General features: G+C 38.5%; 1 protein-coding gene across 19 annotated transcripts in view; it reads right to left on the bottom strand.

The window, feature by feature from the left end:
* Positions 1–23,257, bottom strand: part of CADPS2 (calcium dependent secretion activator 2) — a 569,431-nt gene that overhangs the window by 82,500 nt on the left and 463,674 nt on the right. For 12 of the 19 annotated variants that reach the window (XM_018046978.1, XM_013963420.2, XM_013963421.2 and 9 more), the window contains 3 exons: positions 22,085–22,188; positions 20,195–20,203; positions 8,341–8,497 (listed from right to left, as the gene is read on the bottom strand). In XM_018046978.1, the coding sequence (XP_017902467.1) occupies positions 8,341–8,497; positions 20,195–20,203; positions 22,085–22,188 (270 nt within the window). The remainder of the gene's footprint in view (positions 1–8,340; positions 8,498–20,194; positions 20,204–22,084; positions 22,189–23,257) is intronic. The other 7 variants (XM_013963419.2, XM_013963423.2, XM_013963429.2 and 4 more) reach the window with 1 other exon arrangement.

The following is a 23,257-nucleotide window of genomic DNA, read 5'->3' as shown; positions in this document are numbered from 1 at the left end:
AAAATTAAGAATAAGCAGATAAAAGAGTTTGTGTATTGTGTTTAGGGTTCATGTATCTTCTTTAGGGAGAGGGGAAAGGCTACCGACTCCAGTATGCTGGCCTGGAGAATTCCATGGAGTCCATGGAATTCCATGGGGTCGCAAAGAGTTGGACTCGACTAAGCAACTTTCACTTTCTCCCTGTTGACAGATGCATATAATGGGATCCCCATCACAGAAGTATGAATATGAAGTTCAGGAGAAAAGCCAGGAGGACTGTAGCCTAAAACAGCATTATGTAAAAAGAAAGCACACACACAAAAGCAAATCAAACATACTCCCCACTCAGATATTGGAACAGTACCCAACCAAGAGTCTGGGACATTAAGTAGCCACTCAGTAAATATGTGTTTACTGAATAAGTATCAAAAAAAATCCAACCCCTAAAGGAAACTCTGACAGCATCCCACTGAACTTTAAGTAAAATAGAAAACTCTTCAGGTTTTATTCTCCATTAACTAAAAACATGATCAGCAATTTTATATAGTTTGGTAATATTTAATTTATACTATATTGGAATGAGAACCTCCTAAAACCACACCCAACCCTCCCTTTCCTCTCAGTGCACTTTAAAAAAATATTATTTGTCTATTTGGCTGCACGAGGTCTTAGTCGCGACAGGCAGTATTTTTTAGTTACAGCACATGGGCTCTAGTTCCCTGACCAGGGATGAAACCTGGGTCCTCTGTATTAGGAGTACAGAATCTTAGCCACTAGCCCACCAGAGTAGGCCAGAGCACTTGTTAAAAAGTCTCTATTCCCTCAAGATAGGTGGTTAGAAGGAGCGAGAGCATTGATATTATAAAGTTTATAATTTGGGGAGCAACAAATCCAAGTTTAAAACTATAATTAAAAATGTCATAGCACGTAGTACATATAATTGAATTGCAGCTTTATAATCTGTTGCATTATAGTTAGTAGTGCCCATAGTAGTGCCCATGGATGGGCATAGTAGTATGTGCCCATCTCCATTAGATTATATCCTTTTCAAGGGTAGGAACTGTTTTTATGTATCAGTAATGGCATCCGGTCCCATCACTTCATGGGAAATAGATGGGGAAACAGAGGAAACAGTGTCAGACTTTATCTTTTTGGGCTCCAAAATCACTGCAGATGGCGATTGCAGCCATGAAATTAAAAGACGCTTACACCTTGGAAGAAAAGTTATGACCAATCTAGATAGTATATTCAAAAGCAGAGACATTACTTTGCAGACTAAGGTCCGTCTAGTCAAGGCTATGGTTTTTCCTGTGGTCATGTATGGATGTGAGAGTTGGACTGTGAAGAAGGCTGAGCACTGAAGAATTGATGCTTTTGAATTGTGGTGTTGGAGAAGACTCTTGAGAGTTCCTTGGACTGCAAGGAGATCCAACCAGTCCATTCTAAAGGAGATCAGCCCTGGGATTTCTTTGGAAGGAATGATGCTAAAGCTGAAGCTCGAGTATTTTGGCTACCTTATGCGAAGAGTTGAGTCATTTGAAAAGACTCTGATGCTGGGAGGGATTGGGGGCAGGAGGAGAAGGGGACGACAGAGTATGAGATCGCTGGATGGCATCACTGACTCGATGGACGTGAGTCTGAGTGAACTCTGGGAGTTGGTGATGGACAGGGAGGCCTGGCGTGCTGTGATTCATGGGGTCACAAAGAGTCGGACATGACTGAGCGACTGAACTAAACTGAACTGAACTGAAGGTGACTAAGAGTTGGTAAATCATGGGCATTCAGACCCTGTTTCTTGAAGAATTAACTTAGGGAAAAACAAACTAATATAATCATTCAGCAACTTCTATTTTAGTCCTCAGTCATGTCCAGCTCTTTTGGGACCCCATGGACTGTAGCCTGCCAGGCTCCTCCATCCAAGGGATCTTCCAGGAAAGAATACTAGAGTGGGTTGCCATCTGCTTCTTCAGGGGATCTTCCTGACGCAGGGATTGAACTGGTGCCTCCTGATTGGCAGCCAGATTCTTTACCACAGAGCCACCTGGGAGCATTCAGCAAGGCTTAAGGCAAAAATAAACAGAAAGTCTTGTGGTCTAGCAATTCTTATGCTGCCTTTCATGAGATTAGTATTAAAGCCAGATGGGAAAGTCTGGAATTTTACTCCAGTTACATGCAACCTTCTGATCTTTGGGGTTATGTCCCTCAATACCGTCCTGATAATGGAAACAGTTGAGTATGGCAGTAACACTAACTTCTAAGAAAATATGCAAATAGATTAAAATTTAATGTCTACATGGAGTAAAGATTCTAGAGAAGAATTCAGTATAAACAAAGCTAGTGAGTCATTGAATTTACCTTCCTTTTATTATACTGGTGGGTAAAACAAGTTGTGACACACAATTTTGAATTTAATCAACTTTGGGATCGGAGTCATTTACGCGTTTTAGTGGTCATTTCATAGTTTGTAAGAGCGTTATAAATCTAAGGGGGCACACAGCCCCGCTATAATCTAGAAGTTACATTCAACTGTTCCTAGTAGATGCATGTACAGATCTATCTGTAAACACTAATTTGTGAATTTCAGACATACAGCTCATTTAAGCACTGAAGGAAGAATGACATGCAGGTGCCAGCCCTCCATATTTCAAAGCTTGAAGATTAACCTAATATACAATATGGTGACCTAACAGTTCTTCATTTGAAAGAAATCTGAAAAATAATCTCTGATACAGCCGAAGTGTGAGAATAACCCAGCGGGATTTCCACCTCTTCATTTCTTAATGAGTTTTTTGATAATGAGAGGTGACTTTGCCAGTCACTCTGGGCTCTATTATGGCTAATTTGACTCCACTTCACTCTCCTTGTTAATTATTAACACTAGCCTTTTTATCCTCATGAGACCACATTCCAATTTTTCTTTTTTCGATTTTTATGAGCCCATCTTTATGAAGGTGAAAGTCTTGGAGAATAGGTTTTCACTTAGTGTAGAACCTGAACATTTATTATTCGTTTAGGCAGAGATGCTGTGACACTGATTATACAAGCACGGGTGTTCTTTGGGATGGCTTTAATGTGCTAGCAATGCGAAAAAGGCTGTTAATTAAAGAAGAAGCGCCATGGTATTTTTCACCCGGGAATCAGTTCCCAGTAGAATGGTCATTTGCCACTTGCTAGCATATCCACAGATTAAAAGGTGAGTAGCTCCAAGGGTTTGCCTTTCGGTAGTCCTGAGAGGCATGATCTGTGCTATTTGCAGATGGCTTTCATTTGTCAGAGGCAGTCACTAGCCCTACCTATTATCCACAGGACAATTGTGGAAAATAGCACACAAGGGTAGAGTCTATTTGTACCAGCTTCACAGTCATTCAAGATCATTCAACTATCATGCTAATTGCTTCATTATGAAAACATTTATTTTCACTAATTTTAATACATCTCTTTTTCAAAACTGTTTCCTTAGATACCATTTAAAGTGATTATCCATCTAATTAAGGCTTTAGTTGGGGAGAGTGCATCAGGATGGATGGAGGCAGGGTGGAGAGGCAAGCAGGAGTTCAGTCTTTTTTGGACAGAAATGAAGGAGCCCAAGTTTGTTTTCTTCATCAGTTCTGCTCTGGGAGCCAGTGGATGAGCCTGTGAGGGGCAGGAGATTGGGGACAGTAGCTAAAATTGTGGTGCAGCTGGTACTCTTCCCTTGAGGAAAATCACGTTGCATCTCTAAGGATTCTCGAGTCTAAGACTTCCCCTAATCATGCACAACTGGAAGGAAACACACCTAGCCCAGACACAATTCTTTGCTTCCCCTCCTTAAAACAGCAACTGAATTTGCTATCTTGAATCTCTTTCCCCTCTAATTTGTTCAGTCCCTGGAATTCTTGTCATGGATGTTTTACAGTGTACATGCTAAGTCAACACTTTATCTGGTCCTTTCTGCATGCTTTAACCAACCTACTTCTACTTCTATAACTTAAGGTGCTGATAAACATTTTATTAGGCAGGAATATAAGTTTAAATGGGCTTCTCTGTGGCACAGATGGTAAAGAATGTGCCTGTGATGCAGGACACCCTGGTTCAATCCCTGGGTCAGGAAGATACCCTGGAGAAGGAAATGGCAACCTACTCTGGTATTCTTGCCTGGAGAATTCCATGGACAGAGGAACCTGGTGGGCTATAGTCCATGGGGTCACGAAGAGTCAGCCATGACTGAGCGACTAACACTTTCACTTTCAAAAGCTTCAAGAATCTACTATCTTTAAAAGTATTATCTTATTTTCTAATGTCCCCAGAATTGCATTTGTTATTGTAGATGAAGTGGTCAGGCTCCAACTCACTGCTGTACTGGTTTCCTGTCAGCAAGCCCTAGCTGAGGTACCTCACCTCCCAGGTACCTCGCCTCCTAGATAGAAAATGAAGATGTTTGCCTAAGATCCTCTCCACTCCCCTAAAGATAAACTTATTTTTAAATATCAAAGCATAAATGTTTTCACAAAATAAAGATGGTAAATATCCAGTGTGAACAGCTAAATTATTCATTAAAAAACAAAGACAACTCAGCTAGAAAGCTTCCAAGCACAAATACAGCACAAATTCTAACTAATATCTCTGCTAGAGGCATGTTGGTAATTTTTATTTTGGAAAAGCAGACATAAGTATGTGACATCATTAATAATAAATCACAACCATTTAAAATTTCTGTATAATTAGTGGTATGCTACGTGTGGGGTAACAGCTGCTGCTGCTGCTGCTGCTGCTGCTAATTTGCTTCAGTCGTGTCCAACTCTGTGCGACCCCGTAGACGGCAGCCTACCAGGCTCCGCCATCCCTGGGATTCTCCAGGCAAGAACGCTGGAGTGGGTTGCCATTTCTTTCTCCAAGGCATGAAAGTGAAAAGGGAAAGTGAAGTCACTCAGTCGTGTCTGACTCTTAGCGACCCCATGCACCACAGCCTACCAGGCTCCTCCGTCCATGGGATTTTTCCAGGCAAGAGTACTGGAGTGGGGTGCCATTGCCTTCTCTGGGGTAACAGCAAGCACTGCTGTTCAACAAATTATCTCACCTAATAAGACTGGACAGTTCAGAGCAATCTGTTCCTATTTTACCCCTGACTAGTTAAGGTTGAAATTAATTAGAATTTGGACTATAACTCTAATTGGGTCAATATGGTAAAAACTGTCATACCATGGCAGTGATACAAGAATTTTTCTTTGGGGATGTGGTGGTAAAAGGGTAGAAATTTTATGTTTTCGCATAAGCTTTCCAAAAGGACAATTTGGGGGCAGCTTTAGGTTGACATTTAACATTTGAACTGAATTCACTAAACGACCATCTGAACATTTCAGGAACCTAATAAAACAAACACATAATTATTAACAGTAATCTTCATTATTATAATATTCATTACTATACTACAAGCAAAAAAATTTGTCTTAGCAGTTGCTGCTGCTGCTAAGTCGCTTCAGTCGTGTGAGATATTAATACTAAGCGGTCTTGGCTTTGGATGATAACTTGTGAGTTTGAGTTGAAAGTTACTGTGTTCTATTTCAATTCCCCAGACCACATCGTTTTCCCAATACCAAAAGGAAATTATGGCACAGGGGAACTTTTCTATCTACCTGACTACACAAAGGAGCTGTTTTTCTCTGAAATAATTGATGCTTTCTAAAATATGTTAATCACTGCAAAATCAAACCTAGATCTAGACTTGCCCCCCAAACGGACAGCACTCAAAAGAGATCATTACTAAGTGCTTCTGTGTGATTAAGTAACATGTACAAAAATGACAAAACACACTATGTTATGCATTTGATAGTAGCCAATATTATATAAATGGTTTAAACAGGAGAGGGATATGACATTCTTTTGAATTAAACATTTGGTTAAAAATCACATTTCTCTTTTAAAAATCAATTTTTCTCTTTTTTAGTGTTTTGTTTTTGGACATGTTAAGAGATCTTAAAAATAAAATTTAAAAGATGTTAATTTATTGGCATTATAGTAGAGGTTCCCCAAGAAAATTTCTAAGAAATCTACAACATATTTTGTTTTCTCTATAAATAAATTGCAATATATTGAATAAGTTAAATTATCTTTACTGTGAGCATTAATAAGTACTTTCATCTTAAAATAACCCTCTAATAAATTTTAATATGGTTGATTCTTGAATTTTCACACAAGTGGAAAAAAGCAATGTTAGAAATAATCCTATACTTATTTATTTTCATTTAGGGACTTAATGTATAATACATTCATTTCTGGCAGCAGGTTTTTTGCTATATATTTATCATAAGACAATATTAAGCCTGACTTGTAATTTCTTAGCAGAAAAAAATGATAAGAGACTGGGAAAGAAGAAGGTCATTTGAAGTCTGCTAGCTGGCAGAAGGAAACTAAATTAGAACTTAAAAACTGGCTGAAGACAATTTGCAGAATAAATGATTCACATTTGGATAACTGTGGGTGTAGCAACTCCTAAGAGCAGACATTGTTGCTGAAACTGAAGTAGGAATTGTAGCTTAGTTCTTTGACTTTAATAAGCGATTGTCAAAGGTCAGGTAGCAACTAGCAGAGACAGACGTGAATCTGTTTGGCACTAAAGCCCATGTTATTAATTACTACCACATGATGCCCCAGTTACTAAAACAAAGGTTCTTACCCTGATATCCAAAATACAGATGTCCATGGGGAGTCCAATATTACACACAATTTCATATCTATGTAGATGTTTTTTTCCCAATAAAAGAGCTATAGTTTTAGCATAGACTCAGAGGGATGAATAATCAAAGGAAGGTAAGAAATGATGGACTAGAGTGATGAACAAAATCAACAGAGTAATTAAAAAATAGGATAAAAGTCCAAACAACTATTTAAGTTTAAACCTAGAAATACAGAGTAGTGGTATCCTGGAAAGAGAGAAGGAAAAAGATCTGGAGTTTTCAGAGACAGCAAGTGTGAACTGTATCACCAGTGTGACTAAGTTCCTGGGACAGAGAGGGCAGTCATGGGCTGCAGGAAGACAAGGCAGAAGATGGGCAGCTTTTCCTGGGGCCTGGGCTACTCAGGTCATGTTGTGGGCACTGCGTTCTACTAGGCACCACACTCCAGAGCAATACTGAAAAATGGAGTGAGGTCTTTTGAGAGGAAGCTGATAAGAATGGTAATGGGCATGAAAATGCTAAGAGTTAAATGACTGGGAATAATGGCTGGAGAAAGAACATATGCAACAAAAGAAGGACATTCCACTGACCTAACAGAATAAGTCAGAACCAGAGGTTAGGAGGACACAGAGTTCAACCTGCCTTACAGTGAGAGGAATGTTCTAGAATAGGGAATTAGTGACCCCAAGACCATTACAAATGTTGAAGCAAAGGCTGTCAGTAGAAACCAAACTTAAGTTGAACGAAAAAAAAAAAAAATTAAAATTTCTAATTGGAGTATAATTGCTTTGTAACATCGTATTAGTTTCTGCTGTACAGAAAAGTGAATCAGATAATATGTATACATATACAACCTGCCTGTTGAGCCTCCCTCCTACCCCTGTAGGTCATCACAAGCACCAAGCTGAGCTCCTTGTGCTATAGAGCAGCTTCCCACTAGCTATCTATTTTACACTTAGTGGTGTATGTATATCAATGCTACTCTCTCAATTCTTCCCACCCTCTCCTTGCCCTCCTGTGTCCACAAGTCTGTTCTCTGTGTCTGCATCTAAAAAAATCATCATAGGAAAGGCCCACAGGAAACTATATGCTAAGAAACACCTTCAAAAATTCAGATGAAAACCTGTGTCTATACAATCTGCTAGAAGACCACGGACAAGAATCATGATACAAGTTATTACTGCACTGGAAAAAGATGTCTCAGTAGAGAACCTTTATATTCTCTTTAATTTCTAAATGAGAGAGAACAAGCCATACCACAGGGTAACATTACTATCATCTGTAGAACCAAATCTGTTCTGTAAACATTAGCACACTGTGGATAAGCAGAAGCCTTGATATGGCAGGACATCTAGAATAATAAGTTTCTAGAATGTATTTCAGGGATGTTAGCATTCTCAGGTACTTTAGAAATATTGATCTTTGAAGATTTCTGATTCACAAGGTACAGTGAGAAGGTCCCTGTGTTATCAGTACTCCTGAAGGCAGGAGGGTAGGCATAACAGCAACTTTGGGGGCCAGTGGAACAATATGAGAGTGTTGCTGGTCTCCCGTGGACCCCAGCCAGATATACCTGGGGAATGAGCAAATATGTTACCTGGGTCGATTGTTGTTGAGTGAGTGCTAGAACTCTGTAAATACGCACTCACACACACAAAGTTCTCTCCTCTTCCTCATTTAACACACTAAAAGAAATGCAAATGCTTACCGTCATTTCTGAGGAAATTATTAAGCAGTTGGAAAAGAGGAAAACTGTCCCAGGAGTCTTGTGGTTGTGCTTCAAGCGCTGTATCCATATCTACTGTGAATAAAGCCCAAAATTTCTCTGCATGCTCTGCCAATAAATCAGGCCACCAGGCAAATGCCTGTAAACAAATAAAGAAATAATGTAAACCTGATTACTTGTTAGAAACATATACAAATACTGTAAAAATGTGATTCAAGTGAAATTGTAGAACATTATTGTAGAATATGATACCAAATATTTTAATATTTCTAGTCATAGAGAAAAAGAATTGAGATAAATACACCAAAATATTCATAGTAGTTATCAATAAAGTAAGACATAGCAGGAATTTTTGTTTTACATATTTTTCAAATGTTTTAAATTGATGTATTTTTAGAAATAAAATGTCATTTTATATTTTAACTATATATTAGATTTCATATTTATCAATACAAAATTTGCTTACTATTTAAATATATATCCATAAAATTATTTCACATTTAAAAAACTACATTTTACTTGTAGTACTTTTTTATGAATCAAGAGTCTAAAATCAAAACACACATTCAGAGAGAGCAATTTCCTGTCCCTCCAGTGTAAATTAGGTCCCACTAGATAGGACCTAGAAACTCTCTGCTGTTTAGATGGGTGAAAAGAATATTTACTTTTTAGGAAGTTCTCAAAAATAATGCGACCTGTCCATGGAAACTGGAAGCAGGCCCACCAACCAGCCCACCTATGGATCTGACCAACCAGACTACCTAAAATATCTGGCTAGGCAGACTGGTGAGGGACTTCCCTTGCTAAAGTCAGTCTGGAGAGAAAGAAAAGGAGGAAGTGACAGTTTCTTCAAATGCACAACAATAATGCAAGACTACAAGAAATATGAGGAATCTAGAAACAGGACACCAAACAAAAGAACAGAATAAAGCTCCCATAGCCAATTTCAAAGAAATGGAGACCTATAAAGTTCCTAAAAAAGTTCAAAAACTGTTTCAAAGCACTTCAGTGAGCTACAAGAGAGAGAGGAAAAACCAAACAGATAACTAAATGAAATCAGGAAAATAATTTAAGAAAAAATGAGAAGTTCAACAAAGAGAACAATAAAAAGGAACCAATTATTAATCTGGAGCTGAAGAATACAATAACCAAAAAGTTTAAAGGGTAGCTTCAACAGCAGACTTAATCAAGCAGAAGAGTGAAGCAATGAACTTGAAAACAAATAATTTGAAATTATCTAGTCAGAGGAATGAAAAAAAAAAGAACAAAAAAGACTGAAGAAAGCCTATGATATTTGTGGTACATCTTCAAGTGAACCAATCTGATATGTATTATTAGAGTCCCAGAGACAAAAACAGACAGAAAACTTGTTTAAGGAAATAATGACTGAAAACTTCCCAAATTTGGGGAAGTGGACATACAAACTGATGAAGCCCAAAAGATCCAAGCTGGGCTGACTTATAGGGAGACATATTATAATTACAAAATGTTAAAAATTAAAGATAAAGAGAGGATTTTGAAAGCAGCAAGAGAAAAATGACTCATCATATAAAAAAAATAAGGCTAATATTATGAGATTTCTCAGCAGAAACCCTGGAGGTTTGGAGGGAGTAGTAAGATATATCCAAAATGCTAAAGAAAAACTGCTAACCAAGAATACCATACACAGCAAAACAGTCCTTTAACAATGAAGGCAAGATAAAGACTTTCCCAGACTTAGCGAGTTCATCACCACTAAACCTGCCTTGTAGGAAAGTGTGAAAGAAAATTCTCCAAGTTGAAACAAAGGATGCTAAATCTAACATAAATATGTATGAAAGTGTAAATATCACTTGTAAGGGTAAATATATAGACAAATAATACTGTAATGCTGGTGCATAAATAACTTTAAACTGTACTATAAAATCCAAAAGAGGCAAGTATTAATAATAAAAGGAAATGGCAATCCACTCCAGTACTATTGCCTGGCAAATCCCATGGACAGAGGAGCTTGGTAGGCTACAGTCCATGGGGTTGCAAAGAGCGGCTTCTCTTTCACTTTCATAACCACAAAAATTTATTAAGGGATATATATTAGTACAGAAGAGGTAAAATTTGACACCAATAACATAAAGTGTATTCAGGAAGTAAAACTGCAGGGTTTTGTATGTGACTGTGAGTTAAAAGTTTAAAACAGATGGTGAAAAGATCTGAAGTTCAGCTGAAAGGTAAGTCTTATCTATCAATAATTTTAAATGTAAACGTTTGGGAACTCATGTACACCCGTGGTGGATTCATGTCAATGTATGGCAAAACCAATACAGTATTGTAAAGTAAAATAAAGTAAAAATAAAAAATTAAAAAAAAATGTAAATGTGTTAAACTCTTCAATCAAAAGACACAGTGGCTTGTGGATAAAACCACAAGATACAACAATAAGACTGCTGCCTGTGAGAAACTCACTTTAAATTTAAGGACACATATAGGCTGAAATTGAAGGGGTAGAAAAAAATATTCCATGCAAATGATAGTTAAAAGTGACCAGGAGTGGCTATACTTACATATGTTAACAATTACCACAAGAAACAAAAAAGGTCATTACCTAATGGGAAAGGGTCAATTCGCCAGAAAACTAGCATAATTATGAATATATACTGGAAAGACACCCTGGAGGAGGGCATGGCAACCCACTCTAATATTCTTGCCTGAAATATCCCATGGACTGAGAAGCCTGGTGTGCTATAGTCCATAGGGTTGCAAAGACTCAAACATGACTGAGCAAATGAGCATGCATGCACACATGTGGGATATAAAAATCAACATACAAAAATCATGTGCATTTCTGTACCCACTAATAACAATCTGAAAAACAAATTAGAAATTAAGAAACAACAGAGTGAAAATTCCTAGAAATAAACCTAACCAAACAGGTAAAAGATTTGTAAACTACAAATTATAAAACACTGATGAAAGAAACTAAAGTAGTTGCAAATAAATGAAAACTATCCAGTGTCATGGATTGGAAGAGTTTATATTGTTAAAATGCCCATATTACCCCAAACAATCTACTGTTTCAACACAAAACCTATCAAAATTCCATTGAACTTTTTTTTACAGGAATAGGAAAAAAAATTCTAAAACTCATATGGAATCACAAATGACCTCAGATAGCTAAAATAATCTTAAGAACAAAGCTGAAGACACCCCAATTTCTGATATCAAAATAGGTATATTACTAAGCTGTGGTAATTAAATCAATCTTGCACTGACATCAATACAGACACCCAGACCAATGACACAGAATACTGATCCCAGAAACGAACCCACACATATATGATCAACTAACCTTCTAAAAGGTTATATTCTTGAGGAATATAAAATGAGGAAAGTCCCTTCAATAAACAGTGCCAGGAAAACTGGATATTCACAAGCAAAATAATCAAACTGGACTATTGTTTTGGACCATATACAAAAATCAACTCAAAAAGCATTAAATACTTAAACTTAAGACATGAAACTATGAAACTCCTGGGAGAAAACACAGAGAAAAAGCTTCTTAGCCTTGCCTTGGCAATGGTTTCTCAGATATGACCCCAAAAGCACAGGCAACATAAGCAAAAACAAGCAAATCATCAAACTAAAAACTTAATGAACAGCAAAGAAAACAATCAACAAGGGAATGAGAGGAAATATTTGTAGGCCATATGCAGGATAAAGGGCTAAAATATATAATACACTCCTACAACTCAGAGCAAAAACAAAACAAAACAAAAAATAAATAACATGACTAAAAGATGGACATAGGACCAAATGGACATTTTTCCAAAGAAGACCAACAAATGGTCAACAGGTATATGAAAATGTTCTCAACATCACTAATCATCATTTGATTTTCAAATGCAAATCAAAACCAGAATGAGATATTAGTGGCTATTATTCACAAAAGCAAAAGATAAGTTTTTTTGAGGTTGTAGAGGAAAGAGAACCCTTGTACACTGTTGATAGAAGTATAAATTGGTGCAGCCACTATGGAAAACAGTATGAAAGTTCCTTCAAAAATTAAAACTAGAACTCTCATATGACCCATCAATCCCATCTCTGGGTATATTTCTAAAGGAATTGAAATAAGAATCTCAAAGAGGTATTTATACTGCCACAGTCAATGCAATATTATTCACAGTAGCTAAGACACAGAGGGCATGGCAACTCACTCTGGTATTCTTGCCTGGAGAATCCCCATGGACAGAGCAGCCTGGTGGGCTACAGTCCTTAGGGCTGAAAAGAGTTGGACACAACTGAAGTGACTGAACATGCATGCAAGACACAGAAGCGAGCCATCACTTTGCTGACAAAGGTCTGTATAGTCAAAGCTATGTTTTTTCCAGTAGTTGTGCATGGATGCAAGAGTTGGACCATAAAGAAAGCTGAGCACTGAATAAATTTTACATTCAAATTGTGGTGCTGGAGAAGACTCTTTGAGAGTCCACTGGACTGCAGGGAGATGAAACCAGTCAATCCTAAAAGAAATCAATCCTGAGTATCCAATGGAAGGACTGACACTGAAGTTGAAGCTCCAATACTTTGGCCACCTGATATGAAGAGCGGACTCATCAGAAAAGCCCCTGATGCTGGGAAAGATGGAAGTCAGGAGCAGAAGGGGGTGACAGAGGATGAGATGGTTGGATGGCATCACTGACTCAATGGACATGAGTTTGAACAAACTCCAGGAGATGGTGAAGGACAGGGAAGCCTGGGGTGCTGAGGTCCATGGGGTCACAGAGAGTTGGACACGACTTAGTGACTGAACAACAATAACAAAAGCCCACAAATGAGTGACTGGAAAACAAAATATGATATGTACACACAATAAAATAATTTTCACCTGAAGAAAAGAAGGCAATTGTGCCATTTGTAGCAACATGATTGAACCTGGAGAACAAGTAAAATAAGCCAGACCAAGAAGGACAAATACTTTACATAATCATACTTTATGATTTATATGAGAAATCTAAAATAGTCAATTTCATAGAAGCAGAGAGTGGAATGGTCATTTCAGAGAGTGGACTAACAGGAAAAGGTGTAAAAGGAAAGCGTGGTGGTGGTGGTACAGAGATTCCATTTTATAAGGTGAACACATCCTAGAGGTCCACTCCCAGCACAGTACCTACAACACTGTATTATAGACTTGACATTTTGCTTAGAAGGTATATCTTATTTTTAGTATTCTCATTATGTGCATGTGTTAGTCACTCGATTGTGTCTGACTCTTTGTGACCCCTGGCCTGTAGCCCACCAGGCTCCTCTGTCTATGGAATTCTGCAGGGAAGAATACTGGAGTGGGCTGCCATTCCCCTCTCCAGGGGATCTTCCTGATCCAGGGATCAATCCAGGTCTCCTGCATTGCAGGTAGATTCTTTACTGTTTGAGCCACCAGAGAATAATCACACAAAAAATAATGTGAGCTTTTCTGGCTTTTTCTCAGTTTTGTTTTAATCTGAATTTTTCTAATTTTAGATGAATTTCACATTTCTCATATGTTTTAGGGCTCTCTTTATACTGTTTTTAGTGAAATGTCTCTCAGGTCTTCCCCCCTCCCCTTTTTAAACGTAGCTTTTGATAGCACTATAAGTTTTTAACCAAGTAACTATAAAACTATCACATGCATTTATGTGATACAGATATTTTTGTTATTCAATTAAAAATAACCTTAGAAAAAGTTTCATCGTACTATACTCAGAGAAGTCCATATTTATTTTGAAGAACTTTCTAAGAACATGTGAGATTTGTGGTTGCAAAACTCCATTAATTCCTTCCAATATAAATTCAAATTACAATAAATTTGAATTTATTATATTAAATGCAAATATTTATTATATAATAAATATAAAATATATATTTATTATATTAAATAAATTATAATAAAAAGAGCCAAACCATAAACCAAAAAAAGTGGATTATAAGATATTGACATATTGAGTATTTTCTTATAAACTTTTGCCACAATAATAATGTTCAAAATATTTATAAAAATATTATTGTGTAACATATTAGTAGGTGGAAACTGAAGAAAACAGTAGGTAAAGAAAAAGGGTGGTGCAGTACAAATAACAGACTCTAGTGTTAGGGACATTTTAATGGTTGACTCCATGCATATAAATTTGACTTTGCTGTTACAAATATATGAATGTAAAAATCTGTTGGAAGCCATATATTCTATGTACATCAAGCTATTGCTCTTTGAAAATATTATATTTGAATTTTTAAAATTTAAATTTCTCTTAGAATGAGTTTATGACAATAATATACATGCAAAGAAAAGTAGCAAACACAATTTCATTGTTTATATATTTTGCTTCTATCTTTTAGAGCTGTGTTAGTGACACAGATAAGAAGAATTGGATTCTTTCCTCTGACTACATCATGATAGAAATGCTAGGAAAAACGCAGTACTGCAAAGAGAAACATTTTCAAAGTCTCACTTCCAGTTCACAACCAATAGCTTTGCGAAAGGTTCTAATTAAGAAAATAACAGTCATGTTTGGTCACGATTGTCTCAAGACTCAGAAAAATTTCCAAAGCTCTTTAAAAAGTTAACTTGGAAGACAGAGCCATGATAGAGAATGGAACACAATGGAATATCATTTTCTTAAAAACAAAACACACACACACACAAAACAGCTTCAGGTTGGCAAGACTTTGCTATCAACTTGAAATTTTCATTATGTTTTACAGATGAATATATCTTATGTTTCAAACTGTATTTCTGATAATGTTATTCCTGTTGAACATAAGACCATCTGTGATGGATACTGATTGTTCTAATGATTAGCTGAGAAAGCTTTAAGTAGCTACTGTCTTTGAAAATGAAAAACAAGGGTTGCAGGGAGGCTGTTACCTTGAGAACACAGGGTCAGTTCTACCACCTGTCTGTCCCCTTCTGCTTTTTGCCACCCCTCTGGGTGGCAGTCCTGCCACTCTGGGTTGGTAGTAAGAAGAGAGGCTGTATAATTTCCTACCTACACATTTCTTGGGGGTGGCCGAGGCTCCTCAGCATGAGGGGCACCACCAGGGAGGGGAAAACCCTTCTCAGAAACGCATTCATCTGTAGGGCACCAATCAGAAGTCTTGGCCCTAAAGCTAAGCCACTAATTAGTGTAAATGAGATAGCAGGGGCAGAAAGCAACGTTTAACTTAATTAAGAGGGAAGTGCTTGTGAACTGTGGTGTTGGAGAAGACTCTTGAGAGTCCCTTGGACTGCAAGGAGATCCAACCAGTCCATTCTGAAGGAGATTAGCCCTGGGATTTCTTTGGAAGGAATGATGCTAAAGCTGAAACTCCAGTACTTTGGCCACCTCATGCGAAGAGTTGATTCATTGGAGAAGACTCTGATGCTAGGAGGGATTGAGGGCAGGAGGAAAAGGGGATGACAGAGAATGAGATGTCTGGATGGCATCACTGACTCGATGGACGTGAGTCTGAGTGAACTCCGGGAGTTGGTGATGGACAGGGAGGCCTGGCGTGCTGCGATTCATGGGGTTGCAAAGAGTAGGACACGACTAAGCGACTGAACTGAACTGAACTGAAAATAAAACTTGATTGCAGTTCTTCAGCCATACTATGTCTATCAAAATCTAACAATAAATAAATCTTGTATGGTGAGAATGATATTTGTGGCTGACAATACTCTGAAAGCCATGTTTGTTTACTCAGTGAAGTTGGAAACAGCGGCAAGCAAGACTATCTCTAAAACTGGAAGAGTACTGAGCTTTGGAACTTGGTGAGACTTGAGTGCTCATGGGCAAATCAGTTCCTGGATGGATTTCCATTTCCTCATCTGCATATTGGCACTAACAATACTTGTCCTAGCCTCCTCCAGGGTTGTGTGGAAAAGTCAAGGGATATGAAAATCTCTTGCTGTACAAAAGTAAAAAATGAATCATTATCAGCAACACAAAAATGAGTCAAAATTCACACAAATCCTACAATGTTAGTTTTAGATGTTTTAAGAATAGTAATGTCCAACACGAGTAGAATAGTTTCTATGTGCTGTTCTAAAGACTTTTTGCACATTATTTTACTTAATCCTTTCAGGTAGATGGTACAATCATCCTTATTTTACAGGTTGCATGCTAGGTCACTTCAGTTGTGTCTGACTCTTTACACCCTATGGACTGTAGCCCACCAGGCTCCTCTGTCCATGGGTTTCTCCAGGCAAGAATACTGGACTGGGTTGCCATGCCCTTCTCCAGGGGATCTTCCCAACCCAGGGGTTTTACAGGTTAGCAAAGTCAGAAAGATTAAGGAACTTGCCCAAAGTCATACAATTGGTAACAGAGGAATGATTTGAATTCAGGTCAGCTGGAGGGTAGAGACCAAGCTCTTACATATATGGCCTCTTCTTAATAAACTCTCTATATAGCACATTGCCTTTCTGTCTGTCTTTCTAGTTTCTTAATCAACTACACATTTAGAAACTGTCTATCTAGTTTCTTAATCAACTATATATATATATATATATATATATATCTCACACTGCCTTTCTGCTCTTCTGTTTGTCTATCTAGTTCTGCAGATCAGACCAATGTTTTTGTCCTCTGAGGATGTTCTTGCCAGAACATCTATTATAGTCTTATTTAAAAAAATATCTTTTCATATTTCTTTGGGGTCTTAGTCTTGTTATTACTTTTACCCTCAAAATGCACTAAACATTTCATATTTTACAACAATAAAAAAATGATGACTGCATAAATGAGCAAAAACAGTGCATCTGATTTTGGAACCTATTATATGCTTCCTCCACACCCCAAAAAGATCAGCTTGCAATCTTGTATTTTGTGGATGATCCTAAAAGCTCTGGACACAGTTCAGTGTCCAGGGTATCGTTACACCCTCCCAACATACACATACAGTAACATGATGCTGAGAGGCCATATTCTAGAAATATTGAAGCTCTCTTGAGGAGCCAGTAGAATGGATTTGAACCTTCAGGGTGACACCTAAACTTATGTCAAAGGAATCATAGTTTTCTGCAACTCAATTCATGAAAATATCTAATTGGGTTCCTAGATGAATATAAATATTGAAATAATCAAGTGAAATGAGAAGCTGAAAATACTTCAACAGGTATGTCAAGGTAAAGTGCTACTCTTATTATTCTGTTTGTAAGTTAGTGACTAAGAAACATTTTCGGTAGGGTATTTGTGACCGTGCAGTTTTGTCTGAGAGTCCTGCTGCAGGTGGAATTCTTCCCCTAAAGCTCAGCCATATGAAAGTCACTTGCTGGTCATCTTCTTCCAAAGAGAGGAACATCTGTTGTACCACAGGCTAATCTAACCTTAAACCTAAACCCATCCTAAAAATGAAAGGTCGATATATCTCACTGGCTATCCAGATATAAATGCTGTGTAATTAAGATGAACTCAACTGTTGAGATGACTGCAATTACTTAGTAGCGGGTAGTAAACAGATCTTGTTTATGAATAAGTCACTGAAAAGACCAATTCTAAAGCTGAAGCTCGAATACTTTGGCTACCTGATGTGAACAGCCAACTCATTGGAAAAGACCCTGATGCTGGGAAAGACTGAGGGTGAGAGGAGAAGGGGGCCACAGAGGATGAGATGGTTGGATGGCATCACCAACTCAATGGACATGAGTTTAAGCAAACGCTAGGAGATAGTGAAGGACAGGGAAGCCTCGTGTACTGCAGTTCATGGAGTCACAGAGTTGGACAGGATTTAGTGACTGAACAACAATAAGGATAAGGAATAAACAAAAATAATGGGAAACATTTTAAAAAATCAAACAACCTTTCTCTTTTTGTTAGAATCTATCCAGATGCATGGGCTTCCCTAGTGGCTCAGACAGTAAAGAACCCGCCTGCAATGCAGGAGACCGAGGTTCGAGCCCCAGGTTGGGACGATCCCCTTGAGAAGGGAATGGCTACCCACTCCAGTATTCTTGCTTGGAGAATGCCATGGACAGAAGAGCCTGGCAGGCTACAGTTCATGGGGTTGCAAAGAGTCAGACATGCCTGAGCGATTTTCACTCACTCACTCACATCCAGACACATAATCTGGTTCAGACACTGATGTTTACGTGAATGACCATAATCACAAGTATGTGTGTCCGCACTGAACTCCTCTCCCTGCACTCCTCTGCTGCTGGAACACCCTGGCACCCAGTCAGCTGGAGAGCAGGACACATCCACCATTCACGGTGAGCCAAGTGGCAAGCACCAAATTACTGCCTGACATTCGCCTGGCCTACAGTGTCACCAATATGGTGGATGCTAAAATATTTTAGGGACCTTCAATTAAGATTCTGGCGCAACAATAAGTCACAGAGTAATAACCTGAGCTGTGCTCATATCCATCATGCTCTCTCTCTCTCTGCCTCTTCCCTGGGGGATATTCCTGACCCTCCATCCCCACAACCAAGTCCCAGGATTCACCAGGAGAGGAAGAGTCTGACAGGATTAAAGGGACAGCTCAGGCTTGCAGCATCATCTTTCTCTCTGCACTTACATCCCTGCTGTGATGCTGAGAGTCAAACCTGCCAGCAGAACTAAGACAAGATGCCCATGCCAGCCACTCTACTGAAATTAAGAAATAACAATGTGGCTCCCTGGAAAGTGTAGAGTCTGGAGTTGGCCTGACTGTGTACCTCTGGCAAGTTGTCTCACCAGGAACGTGGTGCATGTGTGTGGAGGCGTGTGCTGGGGTGAGAGCCCAAGGCTTTCCAGAAGGCATCTGAAACTTGCCGCCTTTGTCAGAGTGAGAGGCCTTAGATGGACAGTGGTTGAATCAGTTTGTCCAAATTTCTGGTCAGACACAGTCTCGTCCCAGGAATGTGAAAGATGGCTTTTAAAGATTTTCTGGAAAGGAGCTTAAACTATCTTTCTCAAGAGAAAACACAGAAATTCGGAAGAAAAGCCTGAGGGGAGAGGTTGAGAGGCCCTCAGAGAGAAGGGAGGACTGTCTTAGAAGCAAGTTATTGTGAAAGATCTGAAGGACATGAAACCTGCTCAACTGGGAAACTGCTGAAGGACAGAAACAACCTCTTGGCCCTGTGAAGTGAACCAGTCCTGAGGAGGGAAGGAGGAGGGAAAAAGAGAGGCGCTGACACACGGCCACTTGAAGGTGTCTCAGACAGATCTGTTAACCTCCACCTAGGGAGCTGGGCTGGGTTCTCTTTCGTGCAGTGAAGACAGTCGAGCCTGGACATCCAGCAAAATCAACATTACTGTACAGTGCCATCCATCCATCCACTCTGGAAATGAATTTGGAATCAGACTAATTCACCCCTCCCCCCAACAGAGAAAAGCCTGGATCTCTTGGTTGAAAATGGTGGGGGCAGGATGGGGGGGAAAACAGTAAAAGATACAATCAAACCCCAAATGACAAAATCCTTTAGGTAAAGCTGGTCTTTACTTTGATGGCCAGCAGTAATTATGCAGGCAGTTGGTAATAAGACACATTCATGGAAACAGTACAACCAAGATTGGTCCATTTAAATACATACAGTCTTTAATTTCAGCTTCCCTGGTCGCTCAGCTGGTAAAGAATCTGCCTGCAAGGCACGAGACCCAGGTTCAATTCCTGGGTCAGAAAGATCTGCTGGAAAAGGGACAGGGTACCCACTCCAGTATTCTTGGGCTTCCCTAGTGGCTCAGCTGGTAAAGAACCTACCTGCAATTTAGGAGATCTGGGTTCAATTGATCCCCTGGAGAAGGGAATGGCTAATTCTAAGGAGAGGGATTTAGGTGGCTTTAAAACTATAACCAGAGTGGGTTCTATCTTATCTTCACATAAAAGAGTTATTCCATGCTAGAAAAATGATGAAAATGATTCTACTCACCTCTCTTCCCTGAGGAATCCCAAGAATTTGGAAGCATTGTGGAATGAAGACATGCCATAGTGTCACAAAGCATTTTAAAAAGAGGTCATTAAAATACTTCTGTATTTTGACATCTAGCTCAGTGATATTTACAAGTTTTGATTATATCTGTTCAATAAAATCAACTATTTTTATAGCTTAGAAAATAAGTAATACTTACATTTTAATTGTGTTTGGATATATTGTACTTTAACAAGCATGTAGTGGTTGCAGGAAGTATTTAACATTATTTACACTTAAAAGACAGAAGAGTTATTATTTTCCTTATTAGTGTAAGAAGATTGAATGTAATTTTTGTGAAATGTAAACTACATGTACCTGTTTAGGTGAAATTGGATAGCCAATCAGAATTTTTTTTTAATTCAAAAAGGTCTAATACTCTGATGATAATGCCTTTTAACAAAAGACAAAGATAACACATATATACATTTTTATCATATAATCATTTTCATTGTAACACAGCGGTAGTACTAGTCTAGAAAAGCTCCTCCTGGGAATTCATTTCAAATTATTGAAGCAGCTGTTTCTTCAGTTTAAAATAAAATATCCATAACAAGTTCACACATGACAGATGCAAGGTAAAAACTAGATTCCATGGTGTGAGCTAAAAACAGATGTTTTGAATGATCATATTTATAAGCAGATACAATACATCTTAGTTATCTATAGCACGGCTTCATGAATATTCTTTTCTGAGAATTTGCTTAAAATGTACTTCCTATAGTTTCTTATATTTTGAGGACTGGGTTTCATTAAACATAAATATTCTATAAATTCTTCTGTATCTGTTCTTTTCCCTTCTTGCTCATTTCACATACTTTCTCAAGAATAAAAGGATTGCTGCTGCTGCTGCTAAGTCGCTTCAGTCATGTCCGACTCTGTGCGACCCCACAGACGGCAGCCCACCAGGCTCCCCTGTCCGTGGGATTCTCCAGGCAAGAATACTGGAGTGGGTTGCCATTTCCCTCTCCAATGCATGAAAGTGAAAAGTGAAAGCGAAGGCGCTCAGTCGTGTCCGACTCTTAATGACCCCATGGACTACAGCCCACCAGACTCCTCTGTCCATGGGATTTTCCAGGCAAGAGTACTGGAGTGGGGTGCCATTGCCTTCTCCAAAAGGATTGCTAGGGCACTGAAATTTATTATATTTACTTAATTTTATACATTTTCTCTACCTAATTCAAAGTCGGAAAACTCCCATTTTTACAAAAAAATAAACTCATGGCTATTAGAAAGAATGACACTTTTAAATCTCATAATAAGCAGCTTGCCTGATGAAATACTATTTTATATCTCTACTGAATGTCAATACATAATTAGAACCAGCACTTTCAAAAACTATTAAAAATGCAGGGTTAGTGAAAATTGAAAGAAAAGCTTGATGGTAAAAGTGAAACACTAGAGTTACCAATGAGGCAGTTATGAATGTCTTCTGTGTGATTTTGTTATTGTTTACGACCACTTCTTGTGCGCATCGACTCACTCACATTCCTAAACTAAAGTCATCAGGATACAGGGAGGAAAGCTGGTGAGTGATCTCGCATCATTAGATGGGGGTCATGTCCCAGCTTTGCTTCTTGCTAGTTGTACACCTTCGGCAGATCTCATAAGCTCTTCCGAGTTCCGCACAGAAAGACAGTTGTCAGGTACAGATACTAAATTATAGACATACACAATTCCTTTGTAACATATAGGAGTTATATTTCCAGGAAAAGCGCACATACTCAGTGTACTATAGATAAATGGCCAGGTGTGTATCAGAGGCTGTGGACGGGCCACATCTTCAGTGCCCTTCCCACTATCGCAAAGCATTATGCGTGGCTTTATGTGAGAGTTAAAACAAGTCATCACCTCTGCATGATGCTCTTCATTCTGCTGTAAGACTTCAATGCAGAGCTCTGCTAGATGAAGAACCTCTTCCAGCTTCCTCGCGGGAGTCGCCTGGTTCATGGTCTCTATATTAAAAACAAATCATAATCATGTTACCTTGAAAACAAAAAGCCAAGCAGATTCTAAAAGAGGTAATGATGAGACCAGGGTGTTGAAACAGAATGAGAAAGCATATATTTGAGAAATAAGAGGGACAAGAAATACAAATGAATACATTCTTTAAAACAAAACAAACAAACAAACAAAAATCAGTTCACCAGATTGCAGAAAATACTTCACCCACAAAGCAATCACAGGGAACGGCAAGTGCTTTGCCATTTAACATATTAGAACTAACAGGTGCATCGGCATATTAGATGCTCAACTTCTGCAACAAACAAGTTGTAATTCTCCTCAAGGTCAGAGATACAAAGAAAAGCAGATACCACAGTCTTCTCCTTCTCTCGGTATTGTATTATCAATACAATACCATTCTCACCAGATGAGTCATTCCTGGCATTAGCGAAACCCAGGCTTTTTTGCTGCTATTTAAATTTCCAGCCTGAAATGTCTAAGGTTCATGTTGATCTTAAACTGAAGAAGTACAAAGTCACCTAAAACAACTCTAACAGGCTGCAATTAACTGATTTCCTCCCTTCCAATGGGGAAGGGTGGGGAGCCGCTCTTTAAAGCTGAAGGTTCTTTTCCTATTACAGCAAACTAGTATGAAAAGGCTAGGCCACAAAGAGATTAAGTGCAGCTACCTGGAATTCAGCAACACAGAAGGCAAAGCAGTTGATTTCAGAGAGAAAATGAACTGGCAAAAATTAGAGGTGCCCTGTGTAATGAGATTGTTTCAAAATAGAGCTTTCAATAAGGATATTTAAGATAAACATTGTCTTAGATTTCTGGACTCTCTCTTTGCCCATATATAGAGATTGTAGGGAAGAAAAGGAAAATATTCAGATAAAGAGCTTTTTCTGAGGAACCTAAGGAGTCTTTTTTTGGGGGGGGTAATAATCTAGTTCCTCAGCATCTCCCTATAACCTCAGCCTTAAATGTGGAGGAGATTTTCATTTGCTCTTAATGTGTCCCCAAGTGACATACAATGATGCAGTGAAACACAGCTTGTGGTTGGTGCTTGTTCATTAAACA

The sequence above is a fragment of the Capra hircus genome, chromosome 4 (assembly GCF_001704415.2).
Source record: "Capra hircus breed San Clemente chromosome 4, ASM170441v1, whole genome shotgun sequence".
Taxonomy (NCBI): Eukaryota; Metazoa; Chordata; class Mammalia; order Artiodactyla; family Bovidae; genus Capra; species Capra hircus.
This window is presented reverse-complemented; position numbering and strand designations above follow the sequence as displayed.